The sequence below is a fragment of the Oculina patagonica genome, chromosome 5, assembly GCF_052425735.1.
Source record: "Oculina patagonica isolate OP01 chromosome 5, crgOcupat, whole genome shotgun sequence".
Classification (NCBI taxonomy): Eukaryota; Metazoa; Cnidaria; class Anthozoa; order Scleractinia; family Oculinidae; genus Oculina; species Oculina patagonica.
In genome coordinates this window covers 23,670,346-23,683,781 of record NC_135762.1, presented here as the reverse complement: position 1 = coordinate 23,683,781, position 13,436 = coordinate 23,670,346, and the positions used below count along the sequence as shown (strand labels likewise).

General features: G+C 40.9%; 3 protein-coding genes across 4 annotated transcripts in view; 2 read left to right on the top strand and 1 right to left on the bottom strand.

The window, feature by feature from the left end:
* The window catches only part of LOC144653412 (inositol 1,4,5-trisphosphate receptor-like), a 54,729-nt gene extending 48,262 nt beyond the window's left edge, over positions 1-6,467 (top strand). For both annotated transcript variants that reach the window (XM_078513401.1, XM_078513400.1), the window contains 6 exons: positions 310-474; positions 1,128-1,317; positions 2,131-2,499; positions 3,171-3,331; positions 4,991-5,152; positions 5,576-6,467. In XM_078513401.1, coding sequence (XP_078369527.1) covers positions 310-474; positions 1,128-1,317; positions 2,131-2,499; positions 3,171-3,331; positions 4,991-5,152; positions 5,576-5,677 — 1,149 coding nt within the window. In that variant the 3' untranslated portion in view covers positions 5,678-6,467. The remainder of the gene's footprint in view (positions 1-309; positions 475-1,127; positions 1,318-2,130; positions 2,500-3,170; positions 3,332-4,990; positions 5,153-5,575) is intronic.
* Positions 6,468-8,926: 2,459 nt separating this feature from the next.
* On the bottom strand, positions 8,927-10,080 carry LOC144654674 (tRNA methyltransferase 10 homolog A-like). Its single transcript, XM_078514875.1, has one exon. The coding sequence runs from the start codon at positions 9,992-9,994 to the stop codon at positions 9,008-9,010; it is 987 nt and encodes a 328-aa protein (XP_078371001.1). The 5' UTR covers positions 9,995-10,080; the 3' UTR covers positions 8,927-9,007.
* Positions 10,081-10,146: 66 nt separating this feature from the next.
* LOC144653406 (thioredoxin domain-containing protein 9-like) lies at positions 10,147-11,216 on the top strand. Its single transcript, XM_078513392.1, has one exon. The coding sequence runs from the start codon at positions 10,230-10,232 to the stop codon at positions 10,896-10,898; it is 669 nt and encodes a 222-aa protein (XP_078369518.1). The 5' UTR covers positions 10,147-10,229; the 3' UTR covers positions 10,899-11,216.
* The last annotated feature ends 2,220 nt before the right edge of the window (positions 11,217-13,436 follow it).

Sequence of the window (13,436 nt, the reverse complement as noted above, 5' to 3'; positions counted from 1 at the left end):
GCGTGTGGAAATAGCAAAAGTGTTTACATAAAACTCGTCCCCAGGGGTCGCCCTGCCTTCATGGCCAGTTACCCTCCACCCATCATTACCCTACCCCCCAGCCAACTTTGCAATTTCGCTAATATTTATAAAGAAATGTATGAAAAGCTCTCTCGCCCGGGGTGGCTCGGTATGAAGGGGAAGCCCTCCTACCAGGGACGACTCTCCTCCATATAAACAGGCCCTTAGTGGGATCCAGTGTGCTTTGCTTTAAGTAATGCCAGTGGCATTTTTCTAGAATCAGAGCTCACAAATACTTTTATTTTTCAGGTTATTCTCAAAGCAATATTCATAGTGAGTTATGTTGGTAACCGAGGCACGTTTGATCACAATGTACGCCGACTTCTCGCGGACAGAAACCTTGTTCTTCACCTCATGTATTTCACGTTCGGCTTTCTCGGATTAACTGTGCACACGTTCTTCTACAGCATATTGGTGAGTGGTCTTATTCACTAAATTCTATCTTCTCTTTACTTTTTATAACGAATTCACCTAGCTAGTTTATGGGAAACAAAATTCTGATCGCGAAGTGAAGGAAATGTATGAAAGGATACATTTTCCATACATGACGTTAAACTTGTAATAGTTGTTATTTTTTCTCTGTTCATTGGAAAGCTATACACCAAGGCCCCATTTCTCGACGATTTCGAAAAGTTTTCGCTCCCGGAAAACCGTAGCGAAATCTCAAACCCTATGATTATACAGAGCTGTTTTATTCCCATACTCTATTTTTAATAAGAACGGAGTTTCCTTTCATACAGTTTTAGGCCTACACACTTCTCTGTTTTTTAGATACAGATAACTAAAGATGGCTTTGTATGCCCGAAAAGTTTCCGGGGCTTTCGAGAAATGGGCCTCAAGGCCCAATATTTAAAGGGTGGATAATGCTATCCACCGGAAAAATTGTTATCCAGTGGATAGCGTAGTTTGTTTTTTCAACACCTATCCACTGGATAGTGATTTATCGTTATCCACCCCTTGAACCACTGGGCCCAGTCTGGACGCAAGTGCCTGAGATTGCCACCTGGGCCCCGCTTGACTTATATAGTTGTGTTTTTCTGCTCTAATTGTGCCACATTCTTTTTCAGCTCTTAGATGTGATCTTCCGTGAGGACACGCTTTTGAACGTGATTAAAAGCGTCACCCGTAATGGCCGGTCAATCATCTTGACGGCCGTCTTGGCTCTTATACTTGTGTACATGTTCTCTATTATTGGGTTTCTTTTCCTCAAAGACGACTTCTTGGTCGAAACTGATCCAACGCAGTCACTCAGCTCTGGTGAGTCGAGATTCTAACCTGACTGACTGACTGACTAACGTCGTTTTAGAGCGGTTTTCACTTGAATGTAAAAAGTAATTCGCATTTGCTTTGGTTTTGAATCACTACGCTTATTGATTGGTTTAAAAACTCCCGCCACTTTATCAACCAATCAGAAGTTAAACCAAACCAATCGTGACTCGCTCACACACGTTTTCCCGCGCTTCGCACCGGCTACGTCCTGTATTTGCTTCGAGTTCTGATTGGATCAGTGGATTGTCTGTGTCCTTTGTGATTGTCAAGAGTGATCACTTTGTTTTGGTGTTTACGACACTTCATTGAAAACTACTCTGTAGTTAGAAAACAACAGGCTAACAGCTAAACCCTAAAGGCCGGGTCAAACGCAAAACGCGAAAGAGGATTACGGGTGAGGGTTAGACAGAAGGCGTTCGTTAGCAGAGGTTCTAAGGTCTCAAGGAACAAATATGTGAAATAAACAGTTGAACCTTTGGTAACGGACACCTCCCGTAAGCACTGAGTCATGGCCGTTTTTAACATCGCAGAAGCGGACACCTTTAAATTGAAACTTTTTTTGGTCCCATAGGTGCTCGATGGAAGGTTAAACTGTAAAAAATGTTCTTGTTTTGTCCCTAATCCTCGAAATTGGCTGTCTTTCTGTGTTCGTCTAGGTTAATTAATTGCGTCATTTGTAAAATCGAAAAATCGCGCTCATTTTTCCGCGGCTTTGATCGACAAGATCTCCACTTCTAACATTTGGCGTTTTATTCTTCCTTTTCCTTCGCGTGAACTTATTCCTGGGATCTTCCCTTTCAGCATCCACTCCACCGAATACATGCGATCTTGACAAGGACTGCGGCGAAAGTTCCTTCTCACTTACCAAAACAAGCTCAGAAGCAGAAGAGAGCGTGAAGGAGCGCGCCTGTGATACCCTGATTATGTGCATAGTCACCACTCTGAATCAGGGGCTCAGAAATGGAGGCGGCATCGGGGACGTCCTCAGACGGCCCTCCATGAAAGAGAACATGTTTGTGGGTCGCGTCATATACGACTTGCTGTTCTTCTTCGTAGTCATCATTATTGTCCTTAATCTCATATTTGGTGTCATTATCGACACGTTCGCTGATCTGAGGAGCGAGAAACAGAACAAGGAGGAGGTGCTCAAGAATACGTGTTTTATTTGTGGTAGGTAAACAGACCTCATTTTAGTTGAGTATCAAGTTGTTTTGAGTCTGCGTTCGCTTTGTATTTGCTAAGCTCTGTAAGTGGTGCAAATTCCGGGCGTCTTGCTCGAACCAATCAGCAAACGTGCAAGATTTTTTAACCAATCAGAAGCAAAATTGTGACTCGGCTGGCTTACGCGCATTTTCTCGGGCTTGACATCGGTTGTCTGTTTTCCCGCGCTTGACACCGGCTGCATGTTTTCCCCGCGCTTAACACCGGTTGCATGTTTTCCCGCATGTTTTCCCGCGCTTGGCACCGTTTGTCTGATTTCCCGCGCATGGCACCGATTGCCTGATTTCCCGCGCTGGACACCGGTTGCTTGTTTTGGCGCGCAAAGCACGGGCTGCATGGTTTTCGCTTCCAAAACCGTAACAAAACCGTCTGAGGTCCCTGGTCGGGAACGGGCATGTGACCGCCTCATACAGGTTCACCCATCGAACTCCTCCTATGCAGATGGTGTACCGAAAAAGTTTTTTTTCTTCGTCAAGCTCAAAATTTCATTACTGATTTTGAATTGAACGGTGAATATATGTCAAACCATAGAATGTACTTCTAATGACTTTGCCAAAAGTGATTGCGTCCGCTTCATAGAAGTAACTACTTTTACAGTTTTGTCTGTATTTCATTCTCAGGTCTTGACCGGTCAGCATTTGACAATAAAGTGGTGTCATTTGACGAACACATCAACTCAGAACACAACATGTGGCACTACTTGTACTTCATTGTCCTACTCAAGGTCAAGGACACGACCGAGTTTACTGGACCCGAGAGTTACGTCAGCCAAATGGTTAAGGTACGTTATTAAATGGAGATGTTTCCTGACGGGGAGAGGGGTGGGAAGCGTGGCGTCGAGTTTGATGGCGTCTCTAGCCGCGGTGGTTTCTGAGCGATAAGAGGCGGCTGTATTTTCAAGCTAAAGGACAACTAGCCAACAGGCCAAAACCCGTTCCAGTGTACTGTAATTCAATTTTATTATACGCAACCACTAACTTGAACTGGGCCTACTCTGGGACCCAAAGTCAAAGTAACTTTGGGCGACTTAAGGCGATTTTAGCTAATTTTGGCCAAAATTACGGGCGATTTAAGGCGATTTTGGGCGACTTTAGGCGACTTTGGGCGATTTTGAGCGACTTTAGAAAATTTTAGTTGACCTTTTAGTACAGTTGTGGTATACATGTACATGGGAATCATCATGGTACACCATAAAGCATTGTTACAGAAAATATCTATACTTAGAGCGACTTTGGGCGACCTTGGGCGATTTTGGGCGACTTTGGGTGATTTGGGGTCCCAGAGTAGGCCTTTGAACTCCAGATCGAGCGGTCCGGGTTCGGGCCTTATCCGGGGACATTCAATGTGTCGCCTTCTTGGGCAAGACACGTTACTTTAGCAGTACATCTTAATGGGTACTGTTGAATTGTTGGGGCAATCTTATAAAAATGGTGGGTGGGAACTGTTAGGCTCTAAAGGTAAAAAGGTTAAGTCTGCGTCGAGCCAAGTGGCCCATACTGCCGGAGCATATCCCGGTTTCTGAAGCATTAAGTGGCTAGGAATATTTTTACTCCCCCTGGATGGGATGCTTGTCCATCGCAGGGTTACCCCCCTCCCCCCAGCGCATCAATTCGCCAGTACCCACAGGTGAAGAGAGGCACTATAAGAGTAAAGTATCTTGCCCAAGAACACAACACAGTGACCCTGGCCAGGGCTCGAACCCGGACTGTTTTATCCGGAGTCCAGCGCGCTAACCATTAGGCCACCTCGTCTCCCATAGTCTCTACTGAAAGGGCTTTAGCGATAGCACATCATTGCTTACTATCTTACAGTTGTGGGAATGTGATTATTTCTAAATATCAAACTCGTCTACCGTATAATGTAATTTCTGACGTTTGAATGAATGAATTAGACAGAAATTACTATTCTGACGGCACGGTTGAGAGGTTCGCGGGTTGTTATGGGATGCCTAGGTATATATAGGTTTTGGCGGGAGATTTAGGTCATTCTACGTCGTCAGTCCTCGTCTTCGCTTGCTTTTCTTTTTTCTTTAAAGTGTTGTTTGTTCAGCTTTTGTAACTAGTCTATTGAAAAATGCTCTAGATTATTTAGTACCCTTTCTCTCGGGGTATCGTGCTGCTGCATAAGATGAGGAATACGTTTCCACTTATTTTTTGGCCACTTCTAAAGGGTGGTTTTTAGTGGTTTTTCGTATCTGGCGTAGCACACAACTTTTAAAATACTCTTAGAAAGAACTGTTGTTTTTTGCTAGATTCAAGATTGTAATCAGGATACATTTTGTATCAGATGACTGTATCAGGATACATTTTGCATCAGATGACTGACTGACGCATCCTCAATAAACTCTTCACATTGAATGTCTCGTGTTAGTGTAGTCAGAATTGGTAATGGTAGGTAGTTGACTTGCGCACAGATTTCACTCGGGTTCGCATCTTTTTAGGAACACGACCTGGAGTGGTTTCCACGCATGCGTGCTATGAGTCTGGCGATAGACGAAGGTGAAAGCGAGCAAAATGAAATGAGAAGTCTTCAGGAGAAACTAGAAAGCACGACAAGACTGGTGTTCACTTTGTCACAACAACTCGCAGAACTCAAGGAACAGGTAATGCTCATAAATTACACTGAGCGAGCGAGCTCTATCAAGATGGCATAACTACCTACTCGGTGTACCGGACGATTCTCCTCGAGAAAAAACGGAGGAAGCAAACTCTATGCCGTAGATTCTTCCATCTTCCTTCCTCTTTCCTTCCTCTTCCCTTCCTTCCTTCTTTCCTTCTTTCCCTCTGCCACGTTGTCATGCAGTTCCGAGTTTACATTTAGCTGGGACCATTGTAAAACATAGTTAATATCTCGCTCCTGTAGAACGCTAAACCGCCTAACATCTTCATGGTGAACTTCTTCACACAAAACCATACGTAGGTGCTTTTTTACTCTTTTAAACACAAATCAAAGATTAAGTCGGTCAATTTCAATACAGTTTCTCCAAGCTTTTGGCTTAAAGATTTTTTGTTGCTTTCTTCTGCAGATGACAGAACAGCGCAAGCAAAAACAGCGAATCGGTTTGTTGGGGCCGCACTCTGTCACCGCGTTAACCAACAGTCTTACGACTAATAACTTCAAGGTTTGAAGATTAACAGCGAGAAACAACCGGAAGTGAACGGTGGTGAAAGACCAGCGGAAGTGAACATAGAGTAACAGAAGTAGAAAGAGAGAGGGTGCGAAAACTGGAAGTGAATAGTGAATGAAACATCAACCACTTCTTAGGCTTCAGCACGTCCAATAAAGTTATTTACCACAAGAATCGCTGCTTTTAATACGGATCAAGGCGATGGATTATCAGATGATTGGATAACTGATCGATAATTTTGTACCGTAAACGAACAGACTTACGTAAATGTGTTCTCCAGTTAAGATACAGAACATTTTTAAGATTATAAACACAAATGAAAACAGCTAAGAATACGGTGACAAACAGTCGCTAAAGCTGACAGACTACAAAATATGTTCAATGTCTTTTTTTTAGGTAGATAGGTTGTGCTGATTATTGTATTGTAAATGGTCGATAGGTGTAAAGATGGTTCGCATTCTTCGTGGCCAAACGGAGTAGCGAGATTATTTTAAAACTATTTGGACTGAGGAAAATAGTAAAAAATATTTAAAAATAGCAGAAATCGTATTAAAGTTGCTAGTTACTGAGCTGACCTGTGAATAGTAAAAATCATGCTGCTTCGAAGTCCCCCCCCCCCCCCCAAGTCTTGATGAACATAGAAATCTTAATACAGTTCGTATACGTTAATTGTATTCTTTATAGACAATTTTCATCGATGATGACTTCCAATATAGTCAGAACCTAACTGCTTGCCTTTGTATTTATATTTTGACGAGAAATTAAACGTCGATGACTATTATGACCAACATTTGACTTCAGTGTGAAATTTTCTGGCACGTTTTGGAAGGTCTCTCTCTACAATGGGCGTTAACAGTTGTTGAGACAGTCCGTTAAAATGAGTGCTTATTTTAATATTTCCATTTTCCACTTCAAATCCGATGTAAATTATCAACCGTCTCCCCTCCACCTTTCCAATGATGTACGCAAACGAAGCAAGTCTTGCAGATAGCAAAGGGGTTTACGTTATTATAGGAAATTAACGTATTGGAAATTAACGCGAATTGAAGGAAAAATTACTTCCCAATAAAGAAAATTAACGCGAAAGAGAGGGTAATACTTCAAAATGAAGGAAATTAACGCGACGTACACAACTGGAACAAGTTTATTTCAACACTTGTAGGCGTATAATCTTAAACGCAAACAATGTTCATGGTATTTTTCCCACTTCGAGCGTTCTTCGCAGTATCAGTGAAAGTGGTAGAAGACCACCCTGATAAAATAATGGTTTTTCCTTTGAGTCAAGAACGAGAAATTGGGGCCAAAATAATTAACGCGACTTAAATTAACGCGAAATTCGCGTTAAGTTTCGATGACGCGTTAATTTCCTATAATAAGGTATATCAAAGAGGTGAGGGGTGAAATTTGTTCGAGGTACTCAAAAATAGCCGAGTGTCGCAACACTTTTGGAGCTCATTGTAGCAATTCCAAATGCGAATTCATCGAAACCTCGTACATCCTCCTACTTTAAGCACACCCCTCCTAGTCTAGCCTTGTATTGATATTTAACAATTTAGGTTTACCAGAATGTAACAGCGTAGTGTGACGACCTAAATAACTGCTCCTACGGGGACAATCAAGTAGCCCCCTTTCGGCGCATAATCTTCCTCAATGACTGTATCAAGCCAAAATGACGTCTACCAAATGTAGCCCATAACCACATTTAAGTCAAACTTAAATGGTCCCGAAGGGGTAAAATTAGGCTCGATTTCCGCCGCCTCCTCGAGTCCGGTCTGCGCGGGCTCATTTTCCCGAAAAGCGGCTGGAAATCGAGCCCAGGGTAAAATGGGAACTGGGATTTGGACAAATTTTCACTGGGAAAATGAGATTTGGTCACTGGAAAGGGACTGGGAATCACAAACAAAAAAAAATAGGGCCCTAATGGGTCCGTGTGTTCTGCTGGCATATCGTATCAACATTGATAACTGTCTTCGGTTTTTAATTTTCGGCTTACACCAAGATAATTCGTCACGCAAGTTATTATGACATTTGAAACCTTTAAAAGTCTGAAAAGTCGTAACCCTTGTGCATGCAAAGCAACATGCCAGCTACCGTTGCGTACGTCACAAACCACAATAAGGACCCCAATAAGGTCTGTTTCAGCGCGTATAAATAGCAAACATGCAAACTGAAAACAATCTAATATTTTTTTCTGTCAATAGCTCGTTATGCTTTCACTCGGACGTATACAGGATGGGATCTTTGGTTATTTTTTATTTCACGTTAGCTAACGGGCGGCGAGGGTTTATTTTTTTTCACTCCACGGAAAAAAAGGCTGATCGCGTATTCGTCGTCGTTAGCGACCACTGCGTACGTCACGAGCCACAACTCTGAAAGCAGCTGAAACCCGTCGTACACACACGTACTAATATAGCGGGACAGAGAGCTCTTAGCAGGAGCCTGGGCTCCCCATTGTTACGCTCTTTTGTTACAAATTTTGTATTTACACGCACTTTTTTTATATCAGAAACCGAGATTTTTTTTTATTTTTGTTTATTTTTATGATGTAGACTAGTTGATTGTTAAGATAGCAAATTTAAATGATAGATATACCTTTTTACTAAGTCTACAAATAGAAAAGTATCTGCTATCTATTGTTACAGACTTCAATTGTTACATCTTTCTATTTTTTTATACATTCCATTCCCTCCTTCGATAGCAATATGTTCTGCTTGGCATTATGCCATTCGCTGTTTTCACCGTTCCCATAATACATCTTGTCTACCCCCCAAAATTTTTGCATAAGCATTGTTTTCAATTTCTCTTGGGATTTACAATGACGTACAATCGTCCCAAGAGAAATTGAAAACAATGCTTATGCAAAAATTTTGGGGGGTAAACAAGATGTATTATGGGATCATGAAAAAAGCGAATTTGGCATAATTGCAGCAGAACACAACAATGGCCATGGGACTGGGTTGGGGAAACAATAGGTTGGGAAATGGAATTTTAACCCCACCCCCGTCAGGACCCTCAAACTGGCGTCACCTAACCACTGTCGTTACCTAACGCTGAGGAGAAGCGTGAAAGCTTCGTACATGCAAGAGAATCAAGAATAGCATTGCATGAGGACTAAATAACGGGTGCCATGTAGAAGACTTTATCATACCATTTGATCTCAACGATTCGAGAGTAAGGAGAAATGTTTAGTAAAAAATCTGCTTCGTGTAAATACCTACAGTACAATACGATGGTCTTGGATTAGATGGGTTTCTTTTATTAGTATTTTATTCATATTCGAGAGTTACATTTGTTTTCAAGTTCACAGTAGTGATGCCCACGTTTTGACTTTCACTCAGGCTTAACCTGATCGTCATTTCCTTCATCAGATTCCTTGCTCTCTACCTCAGAGGAGCTACCATTCTCTGCACCATCTTTCGTTTCATTGTCGGCTTCTTTACTTTCAGAATCTTCTTCCATTTTCCTAGCAGGGAGGACGTTGAAGAAAGCTTCTTTCCAGTCTTTTGTCTCTGTAAATTGCAAAAGGATCTCAAACACCTGATTAACAGTTATCACTTTCCTGGACTTCAGCTTGACAAACTCTGTGATTGGCAGCTGTGCATGATTGATACCCCGCTGTACAGCAAGCTCGTAGCACAGGCCTTTGTGGTGATTGTGATCAACAAGGCCACCGATAATATAAGCCTTCGATTCGTCAATTTCGCTTAAAACATTGGGTGAGTCCGAGGTCAAATAAACTACGTCTTCTTGCGAGAAGACATCGCTGTACGGTTCTGTCTTGATGTGAACGTCCCAGTTTCCATAGTTACACTTGATCTCTTCTAGTATTGTCTTCGATCTGCCCCCAAAGCTTGTGAGGAATAATTGAACTGGGTGCTTCGCTCGTCTGTTGATGGAATACGTTCGTTGGATTTGTTTCAAGAGTTTATGAATATCACGATCGTTCATTAAATCGTCGAAGCTCAGGTCTATAGCAATACGCAGAGGAGAAGCGTCTTTAGAGCTCATTAATTTAATTTTCTTTTCAAATGTCGACTTTTCAGCAAAGGAACCGCCGCTTGTAGCTGCTTGCCCGTCCTCTGTCTCTCCTTCTTCCTGTAATTTCCTTTTCTGCGCCTTCTTTCTCTCTTTCTTCTCTTTTCTTTTAATTTTTCTTTGCTCCACGAATAGCTGATGTTTCATTAGTCGTTTTCTTTGTCGCTTTGACATTGTTTGTTGTTCTGCCTGTTCCTGTTTGCCTGCGTTATCGTCTTCCATACTTCTGAAGTAGGTGCTTTGAGTAAAGGACTTAACAATAATCGAAGACAAATTAACCATTAAGGTTTTAGGGTCCTTACAGGGCGACACAAAACACGAGAGTGCCACCTTCAAAGCCTCGCATGATCCGCCATCTTGAAATGCCCCACAATTCCTAGAGAGCGCTTTAGTTCCCAGGAGAGCTCTGAATAAATTTTGGCGCCTGGAAACGAACTTTCAAACTGAACCACACAAAACCAAACTTTGTCCAAATCTCGATCTTACTTCGTTTGTTGAACGGATTTTAGCGTGTAAAATGGCTGAATTCATCGAGCAACAGATTCAAAGCACCGTGCTTCAAGCAACGAAGATGATGGAGGAGCAGGTTGATTCAGAGCTCGACAAACTCGATCGCATGACGACTGACGAAATGGAAGAGCTTCGCGACAAACGACTTGAGCAACTGAAAAAAGCTGAACAACAAAAGCGGGAGTGGCTTCATAAAGGGCACGGCCAGTACAACGAGATTCCAGGGGAGAAAGAGTTCTTTAAAGAAACAAAGGACAGTCCTAGAATCGTGTGCCATTTTTTTCGCGACAGCACTTTTCGTTGCAAGATTGTCGACAAGCATCTGGCCCTCTTAGCACCAAAGCACATCGAAGCAAAATTCGTCAAAGTCGACGCCGAAAAATGCCATTTCCTAGTTGAAAGATTGAAAATTCGAGTGCTACCGACCATTCTTCTTGTTAAAGATGGGAAATTCTTAGATCGGATCATAGGATTTGATGAATTAGGCGGTCATGATGAGTTTAGTACAGAAATGATGGAATGGAGGATTGCACGTTGTGGTGTAATCAATTACAGTGGGGACTTGAGTACACCGCCAGATCAGGCCAACAAGAAAAGTTCCACAACTATACTGAAGAAATCCATTAGAAGTCGAAGAGATATGGATGACGATGAAGACTCTGATTATGAGGACTAGGCTTTGATTAACCTAACTTATTATTTTATCCAACTACAGCAAAAGCTCTCTTACTCAAAATTTCAAAACTTAATATAAACTATACTTATAGGGAAAACCATTAACCTGGCTACCACCAACATTAGTGACTGTGTTGCCATGTTACTGGGCCCTTCAATAACGTGCGAACCATGATGCTAAAAACTCAACGACTACATTTCATTGGCTGCCAACAATGATACTTTCTCAGCAGATGTCTCAAAAGGTCACTTCCTTAGGTTGTGATAAGTGGATTTCAATCCATATTACTTGTTCCTTTTTATCACGGTAGTGTAAATTACCTTATTACATGAAATTTTTCGCGACATGTTAATTTCACAATTTTGAGGTGCCACACTTAAATTTCGCGATTTTGCGAAAATTTTGTATTTTGAATCACTTTAATTTCGCGTTTTTGAGTGAGACACAATTTACATTTTCTTGGCAGTATTTTTTGACATGCCTTTGAATTATATAAAACGACTTCATCAAAGGAACAATAACGTCAACATGAACGAAAAACCCAGGGAGGGCACAATGTCTATAAGTGAGTCAATTGACGACAACATCCATTTACATTGTTTACTGACATATGCGAGTCACTTAATATTCGCTTCATGTTATGTTCACGACACTTATTGTTCACGTCACTTTAATTTTGCGATTTTTGGAGAAATATCGCGAAATTAAAGTGTCGCGAAAATTTCATTTAATAAGATACAATCAGTTGAGATTTGAACTTTAGAACTCACATGTTAAAATGACTGATTGAACTTTTGTTTGGGACAGCACAAGTGGCTATTGTAGTCGTTTTAAGGCAGAGCTACACCAGTTAACTAATGTAAGCCACATGTACACCAACTGTTATATCTTGTCTGTACAGGATTCTTCAGAACATAGTTAGTAGAGTTCAGGCTTCCAAAGGGATGTAGGGCTCCGGGACAAGAGGGGTCTGGACTCTGCTGCAAATGTTTTCAGGCTCCAAACTCCGCGGCATAGGGCCCCAAGCAGCAAGACAATGGGGCGCCAGGCTCAGAAGCAAAAAAATTAAAAGGGCTCCTTTGCTTTGCCAACCCCCTTTCCCGCCTTTGTGACCTTGGGTGTTCTACAGGCCTGTTGGAAATAAGGAGTTGGTGGACCTGTGCCTTGCCCCTTTTTGAGTGGGCTAACTATACACCAGTGGGGGTTTTTGGCTTCAATTAAAAATTTTTTTTCATTGAAAAACACATAATCCATTTACCGTAAAACCGCAGCGCCCTTACGAATCCCTCCATGGGCTTCTTAGGAAGATTGAATGTAAAACAGAACACACGTATATGAATCATCATCATCATCATCAATCCTTTAAACACCCAGTGGCGCATAGGGTTTCCTAAATGTTAAACTTAGATTTTTAGGGCTTTTTTTAAATTTATAATTATTGTATTATTCATTAGAGTGCCGGGCCACTGGTTTTTCAGTTTTTTCACTGACATGTGCTTACCCTCTTAAAAGAAAGTTAATTCATTCATTCAAATTCCCTTTGCTTGAGTAAAACTGTGCTTTGCGGTATATTCTTATGGGCCTGTTATATAAGTTAATTCATTCATTCATCCCTTTGCTTGAGTAAAACTGTGCTTGTATATACGGTATATTCTTATGGGCCTGTTATATTAAGTTCCTATGAAATGAAATAAAAACTGTATCAAAAAAGTGCTTTAGTATTGCAAAAAAATTTTCTTCACTTTCTATCTTCTTCCTAACAACAGATTTTACATTTTATGATTAGTTGGCCTGATCAGTCAGCTCATTCATGCAGCCCTATTATTTAGTACACCCTACAATTTGTTGGCCCAATTTTTTTCATTGTTTGTATCAGGAAGATGAAAATCAACCCGATTTATAAAATCTGTTGCACTGAAAAAGAGTGGCCTTGTGATGTCACAGTACATTTTCTACTTATTTACGACAGTTTTTAGATTTCTCTTCCAAGAAAAATAGAAAAGAATACTTTAAGCGAGAAGATTTTTTTCTAAATCAAGTGTATCACATAAACATTTTGTATAGTTAAAATTTTGATCATGATACCCTTGAGTCTTTTAGTTTCTACAAAACATTCATTGACATAATTTATAGTTGGCTTTATATAATATCTATGATTTTTGAATAAAGCTGTGATAAGCAATAAAATACACTGTAGTTGAGACTTTGTCAAAGGGAACTAAAGCCAACAGTCAACAGTTTACAATGATGGCACAAATTATGAACACTCCTTACAAGAACCATGTGACAAAGGTTTGGAATCTGGTGTTTTTGCCATGTAGCAGCCTGACCATTCCTGGTGGTTTCTTATATTTTTTCAGGCACATATATGATGCAAATACCATGTTTTGAAATAATTAGTCGTAATAATAACTTTCAGTGTCAATTTAAATATTTTTTTCTAAAATATAATACTACATTTATTTTATTCCCTTTTCGATCAGTCTGGTCTTTCTTGTATTGTTATCATTTTTTGGCAAAAGTCTACTAAGTTGTGAG

Coding starts and splice junctions, on each gene's coding strand:
- LOC144654674 (XM_078514875.1), bottom strand. CDS start 9,994: ATGGTTAATTTGTCTTCGATTATTGTTAAGTCCTTTACTCAAAGCACC.
- LOC144653406 (XM_078513392.1), top strand. CDS start 10,230: ATGGCTGAATTCATCGAGCAACAGATTCAAAGCACCGTGCTTCAAGCA.